This window comes from Octopus sinensis, linkage group LG9 (assembly GCF_006345805.1).
Source record: "Octopus sinensis linkage group LG9, ASM634580v1, whole genome shotgun sequence".
Classification (NCBI taxonomy): Eukaryota; Metazoa; Mollusca; class Cephalopoda; order Octopoda; family Octopodidae; genus Octopus; species Octopus sinensis.
In genome coordinates, this window is record NC_043005.1 from 49,148,777 (window position 1) to 49,168,783 (window position 20,007).

Genomic DNA, 20,007 nt, shown 5'->3' on the forward strand with positions numbered 1-20,007 from the left:
ATATTCAAAAATAACTGACAATATGTAGTGAAATGATCAATTAATGTTGTATTCTAAGAAAACTAATTCATATCTGAATCATATAAAGAAAGATTCTAACAAGAGTCATTGGGAATTAATCCATATACGTAACTGGGTTGATCTACTAACACATCATAAGCAGAAAGTGTAACCTCTCGAAAGAGCTGTTCTTCACTCCTGCTCCAGAGCGTCGGCTGCGGGGTCACTCCGAAAAGCTCTATCTGCGACGATTTCGTCTCAATCAAAGGAGAGGGGCTTTCTCCGTCCAGGTTGCGGATCCGTGGAATAAGCTGCCGGACGAGATAGTGAAGATGCCAACGACCACTCGGTTCAAAGTCTCTCTTGACCAGAAATGGCTTGAACTCTTTGCATGAACACCCTCCCTGTACATAACTCCACGTCCCCCTACATGGCCTTGCTTTTTGCTTTTTGAGCCAAAAATTTAACTTAACATCAAATTTTCGGCTATAAACAAAAATCAGCTGATCTCTTCAAGTTATTTGGTGTCCCCACTGGTGCCATGTAAAAAAGACTTGTGCTGGTTCCACATAAGCACCCAGTATACTCTGTTAAGTGGTTGGCATTAGGAAGGGCATCCAGCCGTAGAAACCATGCCAAAGTAGACAATGGAGTCTAATGCAGCTCTTCAGCATGCCAGCTCCTATCAAACCATCCATCCATGCCAGCATAGAGAACAGATGTTAAATGATGATGATATATAGACATAACATTTCATCATGTTGAACTGTTAATCCCTACATATTCTTTTCTCTCCCCGTTTTTTTTCATTCTCTCTCCATTTTTTCCTCTCAATCCTTTCTGTCAAAGAGCATAGGCTCGAAACATCAAAGACTTTTCCATTCTTCCCGCAGGTTAAACTAATGCACCTGCTTGTTGTTCCTTCACCTGGCTTCATCTTTTCATCATCATCAATGTTTAGCGTCCGTTTTCCATGCTAGCATGGGTTGGACGGTTCTACTGGGGTCTGTGAAGCCAGAAGGCTTCATCAGGCCCAGTCAAATCTGGCAGTGTTTCTACGGCTGGATGCCCTTCCTAACGCCAACCACTCCGTGAGTGTAGTGGGTGCTTTTTATGTGCCACCCGCACAGGTGCCAGACAGCTGGCAATGGACACGAACGGATGGTGCTTTTTACGTGCCACCGGCACAAGGCCAGTCGGGGCGGCGCTGGCAACGGTCGCGAAACAGAAGGTTCTCTTACATGCCACCGGCACTGGTGACACATCTGCAATTTCCATTGATCGATTTCGATTCTGATCATCACTTGCCTCAACAGGTCTTCACAAGTAGAGTTTCGACATGCCACCGGCACTGGTAACACATCTGCAATTTCCATTGATCGATTTCGATTCTGATCCTCACTTGCCTCAACAGGTCTTCACAAGTAGAGTTTTGTGTCCCAAGAAGGGAAGGTATGCATACGTAGGCTGGCTCCATCCCATGTAGAAGGCCACGGGTTATGGACTCACTTGTCCTGCTGGGTCTTCTCGCGCACAGCACACTTCCAGAGGTCTCGGTCTCTAGTCATTTCCTCAGTGAGACCTAAAGTTCGAAGGTCGTGCTTCACCACCTCGTCCCAGGTTTTCCTGGGTCTGCCTCTTCCGCAGGTTCCCTCAACCGCTAGGGTGTGGCACTTTTTCACACAACTATCTTCATCCATTCTCACCACATGACCATACCAGCGCAAACGTCTCTCTTGCACACCACAACTGATGCTTCTTAGGTCCAGCTTTTCTCTCAAGGTACTTACACTCTGCCGAGTATGAGTACTGACATTACACATCCATCGGAGCATACTGGCTTCATTTCTTGCGAGCTTACGCATATCCTCAGCAGTCACGGCCCATGTTTCACTGCCATGTAGCATGGCTGTTCGTACACACGCATCATACAGTCTGCCTTTCACTCTGTGCGAGAGGCCTTTTGTCACCAGCAGAGGTAAGAGCTCTCTGAACTTTGCCCAAGCTATTCTTACTCTAGCAGTTACACTTTAAGCACACCCGCCCCCGCTGCTGACTTGGTCACCTAGGTAACGGAAACTATCAACTATTTCTAGTTTTTCTCCCTGGAAAGTGACGGAAGTTGGTCTCAGAGCATTTTCAGTGTTTATTGTTCCTGAGCATCTGCCACATACAAAAACCATCTTCCTAGTTAGCCTTCCTTTGACATTGCTGCACCTCTTATGTGTCCATAGCTTACACTTGGTGCATCTTATAGAGTTTCTACCTACACCTTTTCTACAGATCGAGCAGGGCCATCTACCTGAAGGCGTTTGTGATTTGTCTACCTTCCTACTGATTACGACTTTGGTTTTAGCTAGATTGACTCTGAGGCCCTTCGATTCTAATCCTTGTTTCCACACCTGAAACTTCTCCTCCAGTTCTGATAGCGACTCAGTAATTAGAGCAAGGTCATCAGCATAGAGGAGCTCCCAGGGGCATCCTGTCTTGAATTCCTCCATTATTGCCTGGAGGACTATGATAAATAGGAGGGGGCTGAGGACTGAGCCTTGGTGGACCCCTACCTCTACCCGGAATTCTTCACTGTACTCGTTGCCAACCCTCACCTTACTAGCAGCGTCCCTATACATTGCCCGCACAGCTCTCACTAACCATTCATCTATCCCTAGTTTCCTCATTGACCACCAGATAAGGGATCGGGGGACCCTGTCGAAGGCTTTCTCCATGTCAACAAAAGCCAGGTACAGGGGCTTATCTTTGGCTAGGTATTTCTCCTGCAGTTGCCTTACCAGGAATATAGCATCAGTAGTACTTTTCCCTGGCACAAACCCAAACTGCATCTCATCTAAACTAATTAGTTGGGCTATGACCCTCTCCGTAACCTTCATCACCTGATCCAACAGCTTGATACCTCTGTAGTTATTTGTATGTAGGGTGTCACCTTTACCTTTGTAGCAGTTGACTATTATGCTGCTACACCAGTCATTGGGTATGACTCCTTTGTGTATCACCTGATTAACTATACGGGTGACTAGGCTATAGCCGACACTACCAGACATTTTGAGCATCTCTGCAGTGATTCCTAATGGGCCTGGGGCTTTCCCTATCTTCATGCTTCTAATTGCCTTAGCTACCACGGAACTATCAACTCGGATAGCTGGTCCCTCTGTTGGGTCAACATTCGGCAGACTCTCTTTATCCCATTCATTTTCTTTATTCAGCAACCTTTCATAGTGGCATCTCCAAACCTCTCTCTTTGCATCCTCATTTAGCGCAAGTGAACCATCTTCCATGCGAACACACTTCTCTCCTACCACATCACGATTCTCTGTCACACACTGTCTTACAACGCGAAACACCTCCAGTCTTTGGTCCTCACGGCGCAGAACATTGGCAAATTTTTTCTTATCTGCTTCCCCTCTGGCTAAATAAACCTGTCTCCTAGCTTCTCTTTTGGCAGTCTGATACAATTCCCTGCTACCCCCATTTTTCCAGACCTTCCAAGCCTGTCTCTTTTCTCTAATAGCCCTGTCTACAATATTGTTCCACCACCACGTTATTCTAGGTCGAGAGGGGACTTTGCACCAGCCACAGATCTGGTCAGTGGCTCTCAGCAGGTTGTCCCTTAGAAACGTCCAGTTGTCTTCTACCCCCTGTGATGCTCTATCCCCTTCTACTTCGTCAAAGGCTTCAAGTAATATGTCCCTAAATCTCTGTCCATTTGCAGGATCTTTAAGCTTCCAGATCCTTCTTCTCCATATTGGTCGTCTTCTGGTTGTCCTCCTAGTCCTGATCCTAAAGTCACTAACTACCAGTCTATGTTGTGGGGTACATTCTTCACCTGGGAAGGTTTTGGCATTTATAAGCAGCCATCTCTCCCTTTGCCTTGCAAGGATGTAGTCAATTTGGCTGGTATGTTGGCCCGATCAGTAAGTGACTAGGTGGCTGGTAGGTTTCCTGAAGTTAGTGTTGCAAATCATAAGATTATTTGCATCGCAGAACTCCAGCAGCCTGGTTCCCTCCTCATTGCGGGAGCCATAGCCATAGCCTCCATGTACGCCATGGAAGGCCCCAGCATGTCATCCAACGTGACCATTAAAGTCACCAGCCACAAAGATAAGGTCTCTGTCGTTCGTCAACGAGGTAGTCTGCAGTAGAATGTCATAGAATCGGTCTTTCTGTCCATCGGGTAGCCCCGACTGAGGAGCATAGGCTGATATAATGGTTGCTAAACTATGATGAAGCACTAATCTAATCTTAAGTATTCTGTCACATACTCTGATTACCTCAATTACTTATCTACCCATTTCTCAGCGATAAGTATACCCACGCCACCAACCCCGTCAGTGTTCCCTGCCCAGAAAATCTTGTACCTGCGTTCCTTGCCTGTGAGGAACCTAGCTGATCCTCCTCTCCACCTTATTTCTTGCATGCAACATATATCCACACATCTCCGTTCAAGCATCTCGACTATCTCACCAGACCTACCTTTCAGTGTGCCAACCCTGAGGGTGTGGGAGGCATGGGCTCTAGAGACCCTGGGACGGTGTACCTGAAAAGAAAGCTCGCATTTGGCAGAATTCATGTGCAAGTAATGAAGTAGTAAAGTAGCCTTCAGTACAACCTGCATAACACTAGCCTTTCATATTTTGCACTGTATGAACATTACCTTACATAGGTCAAGACTAGGGGGTAGGGATGGTGAAAGAGCATTTGCAGTCTTCATGGGAAGCAACCCCGGGATGGCAAAGAATAGGAACTTCCGGTATGTGTGGAGGGGGTGGGAGGGCGGGTGCACCGTAACTTAGTAAGAGGTTCTGTTAATCGTGTGAGTTAGAAAATGGGTTTGAAAAATCAGAGGGAATAATCATTATTGATAACTAATATAACGCCGTAGCTTAGTAAGAGGTTCTGTTAATCGTGTGAGCTAGCAAATGGGTTTGAAAAATCAGAGTGGCTATGAACCGGGAGACAAGACTAAACGAAAAAAAAAAAAAAAAAAAGGTTTTTATAAATTCAAACTGTGTGTGTATGTATGTATGTTTGTATGCATATATATGTGTATTATACACACACGTTTAACAGCTAATAACTCAATTTTCATTCTCTTTCACATTTAATCCATTAAAAATAATAAAGGGAACCAGACTAGACTTTGAACAAAGAAAATTTACCCTAAAATGTTACTGGAAATTTGAAAACAGCCAAAGTGCAAAGAAAGTTTGGAAGGGAGTTTCAATCAGATCCACTTTTGTAGCTTAACCTCACTCAAATAAGAGAGAAATTTGAAGCTGATGAAATTGTTTAGAATGTCTACAAGAAATTTTTCTATAAGATTAATGAGCCCCACAAAGCAAAAAAGGTTACTAGAAATATATTACCAGAGTTTAAGAATACCTATACACAAGCAAACTGTGAGACAGGAATTTCAAAATCAAGTATCCATCACATTTTGAAGTGTTGTCATTAGAAAAATTACATTCAAGAAGCAATCCATACTCTTAATGAAGATGATCTAGACTAAAATTGTGAAGTTTTGTGAATGGTACTTGGTAAGATGTATAGAAGATGCACACTTTCCAACAAAGAATGTTTGGAAGTGATGAGGCTACATTTAAACTAAATGGTTCAATTAACCAACTACTGAGTATCTGAGAATATACATATTACAGAATATGTTAATTTACCAGGAATTATAGCATGGTGTGGTTTATCATCAAAAGGATTAATTGGATCGTTTTGTTTCTGGGTTTTTTTATTATTTTTTATAGTACTGTTGCCAGTCCCAATTGCTTGAATTTGCAGTAACTATCAATCATACCAAGCATTTAAGAGGACTTAAAAAACGTGAAGTTTTATTTCCAGCAAGATGGGGATACCCCACACTACCATAGTAATCACACCATCAAATTTTTTCATGGGGATACTTAAAAGATAAAGCTTATGGTATAAAATCAGCAGCAGTCAATATTATTACCCTCAATATTATGTAAATAGAGGAATTTATCTGTAAAATAATATGTGACAATTATTCTACCTCAGCATCCGAAACTCAGAGTTTTATCTTGGCTACCGAATAATTGTCACATATTATTTTACATATATATATATATATATATATATATATATAAAGCTGAAGTTGTCTGTGTATGGCAGATTTGGTAGCCTTCAACTAACACTGTCTCCTCCGAGACCCTGCGGCGCAAGTTGACCAAAATTGAGAGTATGATAGAAGAAGGCTTGCTTTTCCTTCCATAGAAGAAAAAATTCAAATCAGACCTTGTTAACACTAAAAATTATTTACATAAAAAAAGGTGCTTTTTTTTCTATGAAAATCCCAATTTTTTACGATTTTTTGACTGCTGTGTTGCCGTTTTTCAGTGTATTTCAACCAGAAAAATGTTCACTTAAAGAGAATAACAAGCTACATAATGCAAAATTTTTACTTTAAAAAATTCCAATTCTAAAGGGTCAAAACAAACCCAAGCAATGCCGGGCAATACTGCTAGTATATATATATTATCAGTATCACTGTTTAACATCCACTCTTCCATGCTTGCAGGAGTAAGAATTTATTGTGACAGATTTTCTACAGTTGGATATCATTCCTGTTACCAAGCAGGGTAATACTGCCCCATGCCAGACATGTTTTTCATGGAAAACTGGAAACAAACAATATTGCCTGTCTGACAGTGATGCTTGTTTACTCTCACAACATGATGTCAAGACAAGGAGCCTCAAACACACATACCCTAACCACGAAGCCACACACCTTCACTTAGAAGTACTAATGTCAAGACAACAGCAATAACTCTGAGCACCTTTTCAAACTCCACTCGTCTAACACCCATGGGCATATTTACAAAGTCAGAAAACAGCACAGCTCCCATGACTTTAGGAAACATTTTTTCACACTGAGAGTTGCTGAAGCATGGAACAAACTGCCGGCATCAGTTGTTAGTTGTCGGAGCACTACATCCTTCAAAACTTCCATGCTTTCTGAGATTCGCCAACACTACACCTGATTTTCTCCCCTCTATACACACAAGCATGTATCTGACTCATACATTGTTCACTTTCCAGACATTTGTACATTACTGCATACACTTTATACGCACTTTCTGACAAGTTGTGGTGCACCTGAGCACTGCATACAATAATTTCATTATTATTAAATTATGGTCAAGTTGATTAACCATACTCTAAACCAGTTCAATTTCAAATACAGCTGTTCAGCCAAACCATCAACAATACAGTACACTGAATGTAACAGTGCCGCAAATATAGTACCCTGTTGCTAATAATATTCACTTCAGACACTGACCGGGCTAAAGAACTGGAGAGAGGACAGTCAGTTAAATAAATACTAGTAATTGATTGGTGGTTCATCAACCGCAGAAGTAAAGCTGACTTTGATGAGATCTAAACATCATCAAGGTTGGTCAGGTCAGAAACACAATCCACAGAAACTAAATATTTGGTTTAAAACTTCGGCACAAGGCCAGCAAGTCCGAGGAAGTGCACAAGTCGATTACATTGGCCCCAATGTTCAGCTGGTACTTATTTTATTGACCCGAAAAGAGATGAAAGGCAAAGTGGACCTCGGTGGTATTTGAACTCAGAAAGTAAACGTGGATGAAATGCTAAGCATTTTGCTCAGCATGCGAACAATTCTGGCAGCTCACAATCTTAACAGAAATTAAATATATAGCCTGATTGATTTAAACTTGTCAGTTCCAGAATATCCTAGTTGATACGTGTTAATAAGTTGACAACTCACAAGAGAGTAAAACTCTACCAAGCATGCAATAATATTTTGCCTTTCATTTATTTTGTTGTTCAACTGTATTACAAAATGAACGTTTTTAGAGCAAATAATCACCTCAAGATTATACCTACTGTTGTCATATGATTATGATACCAACCATCTTAGCTGAGGAGAAAAATGTATACATGACGTAGGAGTGGCTGTGTGGTAAGTAGCTTGCTTATGAACCACATGGTTCCGGGTTCAGTCCCACTGCATGGCACCTTGGGCAAGTGTCTTCTACTATAGCCTCGGGCTGACCAAAGCCTTGTGAGTGGATTTGGTAGAGGGAAACTGAAAGAAGCTTGTCATATTGGAAGTCACTTGACCCTGTTATCTCCCCTACTGTCCCTCTCGCGTCTGACCACTGTCCGAAGTCAGGATGTCATGATAGATCGTTAGCTCCTACACACATTTTTTTCTCTCCTTGTTTTTCTCTGTGTATCTTTCTGTCGAAGAGCGTAGGCTCGAAACGTAAAAGACTTTTTCTATTTCTATTCCTGAGCACTATACTAATACATTTGTTTGTTTGTACTCCACCTGCCTTTATCTTCTGTTTATTTTCGTAAACTTTGCCTTTATATATATATATATATATATGTGTGATAAGACTGGAGCCTGGTGCAGCCTTCTGGCTTCCCAGATCCCTGGTCGAACCGTCCAACCCATGCTAGCATGGAGAACGGACGTTAAACGATGATGATGATGATGATGATGTGTGTGTGTATGTGTTTGTCCCCCCCCCAACATTGCTTGACAACCGATGCTGGTGTGTTTATGTCCCTGTAACTTAGCGGTTCGGCAAAAGAGACCGACAGAATAAGTAATAGGCTTACAAAGAATAAGTCCTGGGAGTCGATTTGCTCGACTAAAGGCAGTGCTCCAGCATGGCCAGAATCAAATGACTGAAACAAGTAAAAGAGTAAGAGATGTCAACTCTACAAGTCACTTGAAGACAATCCTATATCCTATATACTGAAGAAAAAAATTGAAACAAGGTTGAGGAGACTCTTTTATCCTGTAACAGACAACTGATCTACTTGCCAGCTGCATGATAATAGCACCTGATCCATACTGTAGAGTAGTCAATGTTATAAAAAGTTGCTTGCCACAAAAAAACATTCAAGAAAAACTACGACACATACAAGTTATTTATAATTTTCTTTCTTACTGTTTGAGCCAGATGACAGAGTATTGTGACAACCCATGCTAGCATAGAAAAATTATGGTGATGATATAATCTGACACTTTGGTTATTTTCATAAATCTTTCCTTGTAAAAGCACAGCTTTAAACTGGTTGTTCTGATATTGAAGTGGTAAATAAAAGACTCATAATAAAACTAAGTTATCTTACTCAAAACACTCCTTGTTACATTTTACAGCATGTGAAATGGTTTAATTTTGAAACATTTCTTAGTTATCTGCAAGTGCCAAAAACATAAATCAAAGAATACTTCAAGAATAGCCAAAACAATATTGGTTGTGGAATCTGTTACATCAAAACCAATGCAAATTAGATACTTCTCAGATAATTTGAACAGAAAGTGAAAAATTTTTTTTTTTTTTTGAAGTTTTGTAAAAAAAAAAATATTTACCTTTTGACAATACCATGAAATTTTTCACATATATCAAAAACATCATCCTCTGTTTTGCCGGTTGCTGAATCTAGCAACAAAGCACCAATTGCTTCATATATATCATCAGCTGTATCAAAATCATCAGCAGAATCTTCAATAATTCCTAAAAAAGAGAATAAATATACATCTTTAAGGATCTTTACTTTCACTGCACAACTGTGACATCTACCATAATAACTCAATTCTTTGTTAGATATCTTGCCAATTCTTTACTTCTTTCCATATATGATCCAACTCTTAACCCGCTAACATTCAGATCATTCTGTCAAATGTAATGCATAATTATTCACATTATTTTGAATCAATCGGGCATTATCTCATAACTTTGAGACATCAATGATGTAGTTGTATATTTTTAGAATAACATTATAGTGTGAGAGAGGCCAGATCTGGCCAGATTGCACATAAAACAGGATTTGGCCAGTTTAGATTACTAAAGGGTTAAGAAATCTAATTTTTGACAATATTAGTGTTCTGGTTCAATTTTCTCTCTCATTCTGATTTAAAAAGGACTTTTGATTTTGAATCCATATGCTCAAAGCAATATGAATTAATAGTATGTTCCATGCGTGTCTTTTGATTATTGAAAATGTTCATTTTAATAAATGGCTAAATAGGATATAAAAGTAAATATATCAAGTTTATAAGTAAGAAAATGAATAGAATATGGCAAGCCAATGGCTAAAAAACCTGAAGAAATGAAAGAAATTATTTTTTAAAGTTACCCACTTAATTAGTTCATTACATTTCACAATTTCACTTGAAACCACTTTCACTGTTTAGTACACGTCAATATCTTTTGGGTTTCATACGCATATGACAATAAATATTTTTTTTTTTTAATTCGGAAGTTTCATAGCTATTTAAAAAGATAATCTAATATTTTATGCTTCTTAGTTTTGGTTCTTTTATTTGATTCGGAGTGTAATAAATGGCCTAACAGAGTCCCAACTGAGGTTTTGATAAGCATTGAATGTGTTCGCAAAGGCTAAACTCTTTATGAATACCAATACCAGCCATTCACAATACAACAATTTTCCGACAAAGCCTACCAACCCAATTAAGTCACTCAGATGATGGCATCGCAGGTGTCAAAAGATCAGCTAACATTTTTTTTTCTTAGAATAGGAAATATATAATGTACTCTCTTCCTATACTAAATTATAAGAGAATACGATCAGTTCAATATTGAACTACTTTCCAGTTTGTTTAACGATTTATGTATTTTTATGTTGTATAAACATCTAATTATACACAAACAGAGATCCAGACAAACTTAAGCCCTTTCAGCTGGTCAAAACCCCTCTCGAAAGGAAGTGAAATACACGTTCATTGTTTTTACCAACCGGCATGACGCCGTCAAACAACTAGGAACGGTTATCATTGTCAGACTTTTCAATTCTATCGTATTATCATAACACATTCATAAAAAGAGAGAAAAATCTCTTAGTTTAAGATACTTAACTTGAGAAGTGTCATCAAATATAAGAGAGACAGGATGTGTAGTTAAAGAACAACGATAATTTATACGGTCTAAGAATTACGAATTGATTGGCAGTCTTGATAAGTGTTGAATGATATAATGAGTGGAAGTGATAGAAAGCACCTAACGTAAGAATGGTATGGAATAAGATAGATATACTGTCAAGCACAAGCAAGTGATAGTAGTTCATGAACCAAGCACAATAGAAGCAATTATGGATAGAGTTTTCGGAAGAACGGAAAATCATCCACCAGAGACATATGAATACTCTCACATGATTACACATACATTTTTAAGCACAAACAAATAAAAAAAAATCTTTCGTCAGCGTATTAGTGTCGAATTAAAAAGAGTTCTAATTAAAGAAATAAATTAAGAACACGTGGCGGCTCAATAAAAAAAATAAGTTGTAGAAACTTGTGATAAGTAAACAATGGTTGATTTGTAAAGTGTTCGTATTACTAGATTTTTTTCAGTGTTCGTTAGTTATACAACCTTGCATAATATTATAAATATTGCTTAAAGTATCAGTAAAATATGGTTGATTACCGAACGAAACTCAGAGAAAACAGTATCCGGATTAAGATAAATAAAACGAAATACATTGAATTTTAAGTCGTGGGAAATTAGACAAGTATTGTAAAGCCAAATGTGTAGGGTACATTCGATGCAACAAGATAGAATAGAAATCAATATCAAAACTTCTGAGAACCAAATGACAGATGTGCGGGGATTTCAAAACTGAAATAAATACAACTTTAGCACCATCTCTATTTGTTTCTGTTTTCAAAACGATTGTATAGTACATCAATTTTTAACCTGGGAATTATACCAATACACTCACCGGTGACATAATTCGATATTTGAGGGTCAATATCTGGGAATAAAGACCCGAGAAGCTCAACACAACTAGTCGGGGCGGCCATTTTAGAACTTTTTGTATTCTCATTAGTCGGTCTGCATTACTTGCCCTTGTCTTTCACATACTCTCAGCTGATGCTGTCAGCTCGGAGATGATGTCTCAGCCAAAATAACGACCCATTTAGGAATAGCAGAGCCTAGTTTGAAAAATAAAATTTTTCACAACCATCGGAGAGCTTCACGCTCCTCACGAACGCGAGTTCATGAGATAGTTGTGATCTGTAAACAGTTTTGAGTAGAAACCGGAAAGAGAGGTATGAACACGCAACACGCAGCTATTTAAAAAAAAATGCATCAAATTTTCTAAATGTGTGAGATTTTTTTAACCATAAACCTGATTTTTCAGTATTACATTTCCTTTTTTTTACTTTCATTTTCTTTCAAAACACATGAGCAGAAAGAAGTGAACATTCACATTAATCTAATGTACATCACAAAAAGTAGAAATACCCAGTTAATAGTTTAACAAATACCAAATAACAAAGATTTGCAGTGTTTCTATATGAATAAATGAAATGACAACTCAATTTTCACTTTTCTCAGTTTTAAGGTATCTATACTACCTTCTAGATTTACCCAGTTTTAAACAAGTATATATTAAAAAAATGACAACAAAAGATTTAGAAAATTCCTTCAGAAGAGACAGCAATCAGAGGAAAAGGTGTAGTTTCAAATCCAGTGGAAAACAATATTGCCAGTTAATGGAGTAAATTCAAATGACACTTTCTGGTCCAAATTCATTCTTACCTTATTGTCAAGATTCTATGGTTCAATGAAGACTTCAGAAAATTATATTTCCATGCAGACTGCTTTAACTCTGCTTTCATAAATACATAAGTATCTATATCTTGGGACGGTCATTTTGCCAGTAAACACATGCACTATCTTTTTGATCTTCTCTTTAGTTTTGTTATTATTATTTTATCTGTCACACTTCTTTCATTACACATTCTGTGACCTCTTCAATGACTATTTGTTTTTTGTGTCACCTCTTCTCTCTGGTCTTGTCCTGTCTATTCCATCTTGTCTTTCTCAAGAACAGATTGTGTTGACCAAAATTGGAGAAAATATCATAATGTAAGGATTTTAACAGAAAATTTATCATGAAAAATACATCATGCACAACTATGTTTTCTTATCTCTTCCATTCCATGTTCTGTTTTGATGTTTTAGAACAATTTGATATGTTTCAAGAAATACATTTAATGGATATTTAAAAGTAAAAATTAAAAACTATCTTTTAAATTTATTTGCCAGCAATTTATAAAGATAAGTATTTTTCATCTGAAATTTCTTAATTTTTTAAAATTGTAATTTTCATTGAATTTTTACAAGTAATTAACAAATAATAATTAATTGTAAGTTATTCAGACATTAAAAAAAAAAAGAAAGAATCTTCTTTTATAAAACTGATATTCCTTTTATAAGCATCATCATCAACATCTCACCACCATCATTTTATGTACGTTTTCTGTGTAGGCATGGTTTGAAAAGCTCTGTTCCCGCTGAGTGTCTCTCACTTACCATGGTCTCTCATCTGGCATGCAAAGCAACAAAGAAAATTTTTCTGTTATACATGTCAAGTTTTCGGGTGTTTTTTTTTTTATGACTGATTACTCCTCTTGCCAGCTACAATTTTACAGCATAGGCTGGGTCCATTTTATCATACCAACAACACAAGGAAGGTTTTTCCATAGCTTGAACCACCTGCACAAACCAGGTGTAGATGAAAGGCTTGTGCAGATAATTTAAGCTATGTACAAGGATGCTGTAAGTAAAGCTAGAGTTGGCAATGACTTCAGTGATGAATCCAGTGTGGAGTTAAGAGACCGTCAAGTTTCAGTCCTCAGCCTTCTCCTATTGATCATAGTCCTCTAAAGCTCTCTTTTTCCATGCTCCTAGTTACACCATAATATATAGTTTCCAAGCTTGAAAACTCCAATGATCATTCCAGCTCTACAAGAAAACAGATCTCAACAATGTCTCTTCTATTACCCTCAAATTGTACACTCTAAAAAACTAGCCTCTATTTTTGCCAAATGTTTTATTTTCTCTCTCTGTTCCAATCTTTGAAACTTACTCTTGTATTTATCTCCAAGTTCACTTTATTTATACAAATTCACTTCCAATATCTCAAAAGTAATGGCAACTGTTGTCAGTAATCACCTCCTCCAATGGCTTCAGTGCTTGTTATTATCTCTGTAATCATCAGATACTTTCTACAGAGCTCTTTCTCTCAGATTGTAAGAAATTGCAGATAACACTACTTTTCAAAAAAAATCATGGCTGTGTGCCAGAGCTTGTGTTTCAGATAGTGATTTGCTTGCCCAATTCTTGCAGTTATCTGACCAACATTTTTTCTGCCCACTTCTTTTCTCTTCCACAATTCCTTGGAAAATGGACTTTGCAAGGTTACTGGGTTTTGCTACAGACCATATCATCTCAGTTTTCTTTACCATTGTGAGGTCTCCTTGGGACCATATATTACATTGCCAAAACTTGGATTCCTCTTTAGATACCAGGAATTACTCCAGTCTAGTTAGTCACAAACTTTAGACAAAGCCCAAGTAAGACCAGTCTTGGAGTTCTTACAACCATATGATGGTGAGACTAACATTGTAGACTAAAAACAAAGGCCATTCAGCAAGTTGGCAAAGACTCAATCACTGACAAGCTTCAATTACAAGCTCACAGATATATTGTCTTCTCTTTGTCACCTCGTCTGTTTTACTTACACAGTTCTACAGAAGTTCAGACTGAATATTAACCACTTCAATCTCACCAGAATCAGAGAGCCTGCAAAGGTTATGGCCACTGTTTCTCCTTTATGAAGAGTTGACAAAGGGTTATAACTTGTGGTGAAAAACAAGGGTTGGTAAACAAGATGAGCATTTGGCCACAGAATACTGCCTCAATAAGTCTCATCAAACCTAAAACAACACTGGAAAACTAAGTATAAAAATGACAATAATGATAATGACATTCCATATCCTCTTCAGACTGCTGAAATCATCATCATCATTATCAACAGTGCTAGTGGATATTAGTATAACTTTGAAAATAATGTCAGTAGCTTAGAATAATTTCCCATATGGATAACCAAGAGCAGAAGAAAAAAAGAAAACCATAAAGATTCTGTCATGTTTATTTATAGAAAATTATTTTAAAAACTGTATCCCATGCTCTTGAGTGTATGGAACTGATTGGGGATTTTCTGGTTAAGAATCACTCTAAGAAACTTTGTATCATACCATGGGTTTTCCTCTGCTTCAATGGAAACACATTTATTGAATTTATGATTTTTTTTTTTATTTTCCAATCTAATCAAAGTATAAGTAATGATATTATCAAAGTATGAATGGTAGAAAATTTGGTTTCAGTAGTAAAACTTTTCAATATTGTTCATATCAACAGAATCCATTTGGACAAACACATATAAATTCAGAAAAGAACACTTCAGTTTGGATTGGTATGTATAAAGTGAAGGGGAAATAGGTCATATCTGTTAGAATATGGATATTTAAGCTGGTTTTTAATTAGTCAATATAACAAAAGATTCCCTAAGGTATACCAGTTCGACTAATCAGAACAGGTGTTAATCACAACTTTAATCTGACTTCAACTCTATACTAGTGATATATTTACAGAATATTCTAAAATTGAAAAATAATAGTAAGAGAATTTTCTTATAAAATTGAGTCAGTAACTGGTCTGAACACTGCTGCAGATCGTGATATAAACGAGCTGTGAATATCTTTTACTTTTCAGACAATGTATTGAGGACCACATTATCCAGAGACTCTTTCCTTTTTTAAAGATGGGTATTTGTCTGCTATTTCTAGTCAACTGAGTAACTACCAAGCAGTTTTACCACTGGCCTGAAGTAATATCAGTTTCTTATCTGGGTACAAAAGCCAATTTAGGTCGATGTGAGATATTCTACATCACCAGTAGACATGATATTGGCTTGCAGCAGATTTAGAATTTTCAAGAGTAGAATGAAACTAAATATAGAAATTACTTTAGTTTGTTGCTTTGTTCTCTTAAGCACATTTAATACCCATTTTAATAAAGTAATAGCAATGTTATTACAGAATCTGCAATAAGCTGTTATTTCATAATCATCAAGATGAGATCAATAGAGCGACCGGAGATGCCAAGATATTGGGTTGTCCGGAAAGTTTGTGCCGATTTATAGTAGCTTACCTTTCGACTTATTTTAGAACATGGTTGAGTCCATAAAATAGGATTTGACTACACCTCCGTTTAGAGCAAAGTTTAAGCTATCTTTTCAGGGAAGGAGGTTTATGTTCCTATAACCTGTGTTAATTTTGTAACCCTTTAAAATGGAAGATAAGAAAGTTCATTTTTGGCACTTGATGTTTGGGAACCAGGCAAAAATTGCTGCAGCTCGGCTGGGATGTGTTACCCCACCCTCCGTATTCACCAGATATTGCTCCTTCAGATTTCCACTTATTCAGGTCGCTGCAGAATAGTGTTAATGGTAAAAATTTCAATTCCATGGATGATGTAAAAAGATACCTTGATGAATTCTTTGTCATGAAACCACCTCAATTCAGGGAAGAGGGTATTTTCAAGTTAAAGGAAAGATGGAGACGCATTGTGCAACAAAATGGTTCATATTTGGTTGATTAAAAATGTAATGGCAAGTATTTATTGACCTTTTTTCTTTCCTTTAAAAATCGGCATGAACTTTCCGGACAACCCAATAGTATTTAAATGGGTATGAGGTAAGAAGTTTGCTTCGCAACTATTTGGGTCCAGGCTCAGTCCCACTGCATAGCATCTTGGGCAAGTGTCTTCTGCTATAGTTCCAGGCCAACTAAAGCCTTATGGGAGTGGATTTAGTAGAGAGAAACTGAAAGATGTGTGTGTCATTGTAGCTAATGCTTGTCCTCCACCACCACCACCTGACAACCAGTGTTAGTGTGTACACATTCCTGTAACTTAGCAGTTTGGCAAAAGAGACCAATAAGTACCAGACTTCAAAAAAATAATAATAATAATAATAAGCACTGAGATTGATTCGTTCAACTAAAGTTCTTCCAGGCAGTGCCCCATCATGGCCACAGTCTAATGACTGAAACAAATAAAAGATAATGGAAATAAAGCCTTGGGCAGTCAGCACTCCTATTCTTGGACAGAGAGCAAGTATTTTGCAAGGTAAACTTCAACTGCTGTTGGTCTTCATTTTCAGCCGAATGGAAGGAGTAAACTGGAGTGTCTCACCCAAAGACACAACATACAGCTGAGATTGGAATGAAACTTAATACCAGACAATCTGAAGCCCAACACCTGAACCATTAGGCACACACACACATAACAAAAGTGAAAACAAATGCTGAAGTAGAATATTTTTATACACATACAGGCGCAGGTGTGACTGTGTGGTAAGAAGACATGATATTGCTTCCCAACCACATGGTTCTGGGTTCAATCCCACTGCATGGCACCTTGGGCAAGTGTCTTCTACTATGACCTTGGGCCAACCAAAGCTTTGTGAGTGGATTTCATAGACGGAAACTGAAAGAAGCCCATTGTGTGAGTGTGTGTGCATGTATCTTTTTCTTGTTTCCCCACCACTGCTTGACAACCAGTGTTGGTGTTTTTACTTTCCTGTAACTTAGTGGTTTGGCAAAAGATATCAATAAAATAAGTATCAGGCTTAAAAAAAGGTACTGGGGTTGATTCATTCAACTAAAATTCTTCAAGGTGGCGCCACAGTCTAATGACAAACAAATAAAAGATAATTTTTATATATATTAGTGACAGAGGCAGTCTTAATACCAAAGGGTAATATTTATTCCCGCTATAGATGTTCCTTTAGAACAGACTGTGGTAGATAACATGAGAGAAACCCTTATTTAGGCTTTTGGTGCAAAATGCCCGCTTGTTTTATATTGCTAGCAGGGAGATAAATCCCTCCCCTGCTCCTGTACTGAGACCACCAGATCACATGATTTCAACCTTCCTTAATCTCATTAGTGATGGATGCTTGACTGCTAGAGATAACAGCAATTCACCTCCTCCCCACCAATGATATATAGAAAATCAGTGCTCGAACAGGCACTGGTGTCATAATTAGCCAGTGAGCTTGTTAAGAAATAAATATTAACGACAGAGGTAGTATAATACCAAGAGGTAATATTTATGCCCGCTTAAAAGTGGATGTTCTGTTAGAACAAACTTTACTGTAGCAGATACTCTGAAACTCCCATATAGGCTTTTGGTATAAAATGCACTCGTTTATATTGCCAGCAGGGAGATAAATCCCCACCAGCTTCAGTGCGGGGATCATCAGGTCACGGGATTTTGACCTTCTTTGGTCTCATCTGTATTAAAAATAAACACCAAAATTTCTTTATATTTAAATTTACTGCTCGCTACTAACTACTACGAGTTACTCCCGCTGTTTGCCCGCACTTTGTCCAGGCTTCTGAAAGCTTGATTTAAGACAGAGATCAGCTGAAATGCGTTTGATAATGGGCCTGGTTGATATCACTGATTGGAACTAACCAACAATGCTATACTAAGTCAAATGCAATGAGTAGTTTAAATCTTTAGGACTTAAACTGTCAATGTCAAGCCCAATTATTACCACTTGTATTATGTCAAACTGGTCACATTCAGCTTCTCACACCTACAATATCATTCTAAAAATAAATAATCAGGTTAAAATCTAAAAGCCATAAGACAATGCATGATTAATTCAAAACAATGTAAATAAGTATTACATTTGATAAAGTAATTGGAACGCTAATGGGTTACACAACTGTACTCAACCACTGTTATTCTGTGTTAACTAATCTTTTTTTCACTTCAATCTTTTTTATTTTTTACCATATGTTCTTATTTTTGATATTTATCTTATCTACCCTATATTTTTTTTATGACCATTAAATTCACTGCAAACATTTTTGCAGTGGGAAAATTTTCCATAAGAAATGTCACCATAAAGGAGGCATACAAGCAGACTATAAACTAGATAACTTATTTTGAAAAAATTACCTTTCTCTAATTGATAGGTTAGTTCATGAAGTTGCCATTTTAAGAAAACAGCTAACCCCGCCCCACTTTTTCAAAGTGAATTTTCTAATGGCAAAAATGTTGTTGCCTTACTGGCACTTGAAAAAACATTTGAGCGAGGTCGTTGCCAGTGCCACTAGACTGGCTCCTGTGCAGGTGGCATGTAAAAAACACCATTTGAGCGTGGCCGTTGCCAGTACCACCTGACTGACTCCTGTGCCGGTGGCACATAAAAGTACCCACTACACTCTCGGAGTGGTTGGTGTTAGGAAGGGCATCCAGCTGTAGAAACTCTGCCAGATCAAGATCGGAACCTGGTGCAGCCATCTGGTTCGCCAGTCCTCAGTCAAATCGTCTAACCCATGCTAGCATGGAAAGTAGATGTTAAATGATGATGTTTATGGTAGTAGCTCAACTACATGGTTCGAGGTTCAATCCCACTGCTTGGCACCTCAGGCAAGTGTCTTTTACTATAGCCTCTGGCTGACAAAAGCCTTGTGAATGGATCTGGTAGACAGAAACTGAGAGAAGCTTGCCATGTGTGTATATATACCTTGTTCTTCTCTCTGGTTATGTAACCAAGTATCTCCTCTATAGCAAGACACCTATTTCTGCCTCTCTGTCAAATTCTAAATTTTCATCATCCAACACAGGGTCACCTTTTCCAATGCCCCCTCCCCTCCATTTGATGACTCTGCCAGTGCTGGTGCCACATAGAAAGCATCGAGTACACACTGAAGTGGTTGGCATTTGGAAGGGCATCCAGCTGTAAAACCAATGCCAAAACTGACCTTGCCTGTGCTGGTGCCATGTAAAAAGCACTTGCTCCAGTCTATGGAGTGGTTGGTGTTAGGGAGGGAATCCAGTCATAAAAACCCTGCCAAAACAGACACAGAAGTCTGGGGCAGGCACCTGCCTGGCTAGCTCCTGTCAAACCATCCAACCCATGCTTGCATGGAAGACAGACATTAAATGATGATGATATATATCTCTGTTTGTCCCCTACCATTACTTGACAACCAGCGTTAGTGTTTATGTCCCCATAACTTAGTGGCTTGGCGAAAGAGCAGACTTTAAAAAATTAAGTCCTGGGGTAGTTTCATTCGACTAA

The 20,007-nt window shown here is 38.1% G+C and overlaps 1 protein-coding gene across 1 annotated transcript in view; it reads right to left on the reverse strand.

Moving 5' to 3' along the window:
- The window catches only part of LOC115215826 (ATP-binding cassette sub-family F member 3), a 44,690-nt gene extending 32,669 nt beyond the window's left edge, over positions 1–12,021 (reverse strand). Inside the window, exons 1-2 of the mRNA XM_029785145.2 lie at positions 11,773–12,021; positions 9,404–9,548 (exon numbers count right to left, since the gene is read on the reverse strand). Of these exons, the coding sequence (XP_029641005.1) occupies positions 9,404–9,548; positions 11,773–11,854 (227 nt within the window). The 5' untranslated portion in view covers positions 11,855–12,021. The remainder of the gene's footprint in view (positions 1–9,403; positions 9,549–11,772) is intronic.
- Between the last annotated feature and the right edge of the window lie 7,986 nt (positions 12,022–20,007).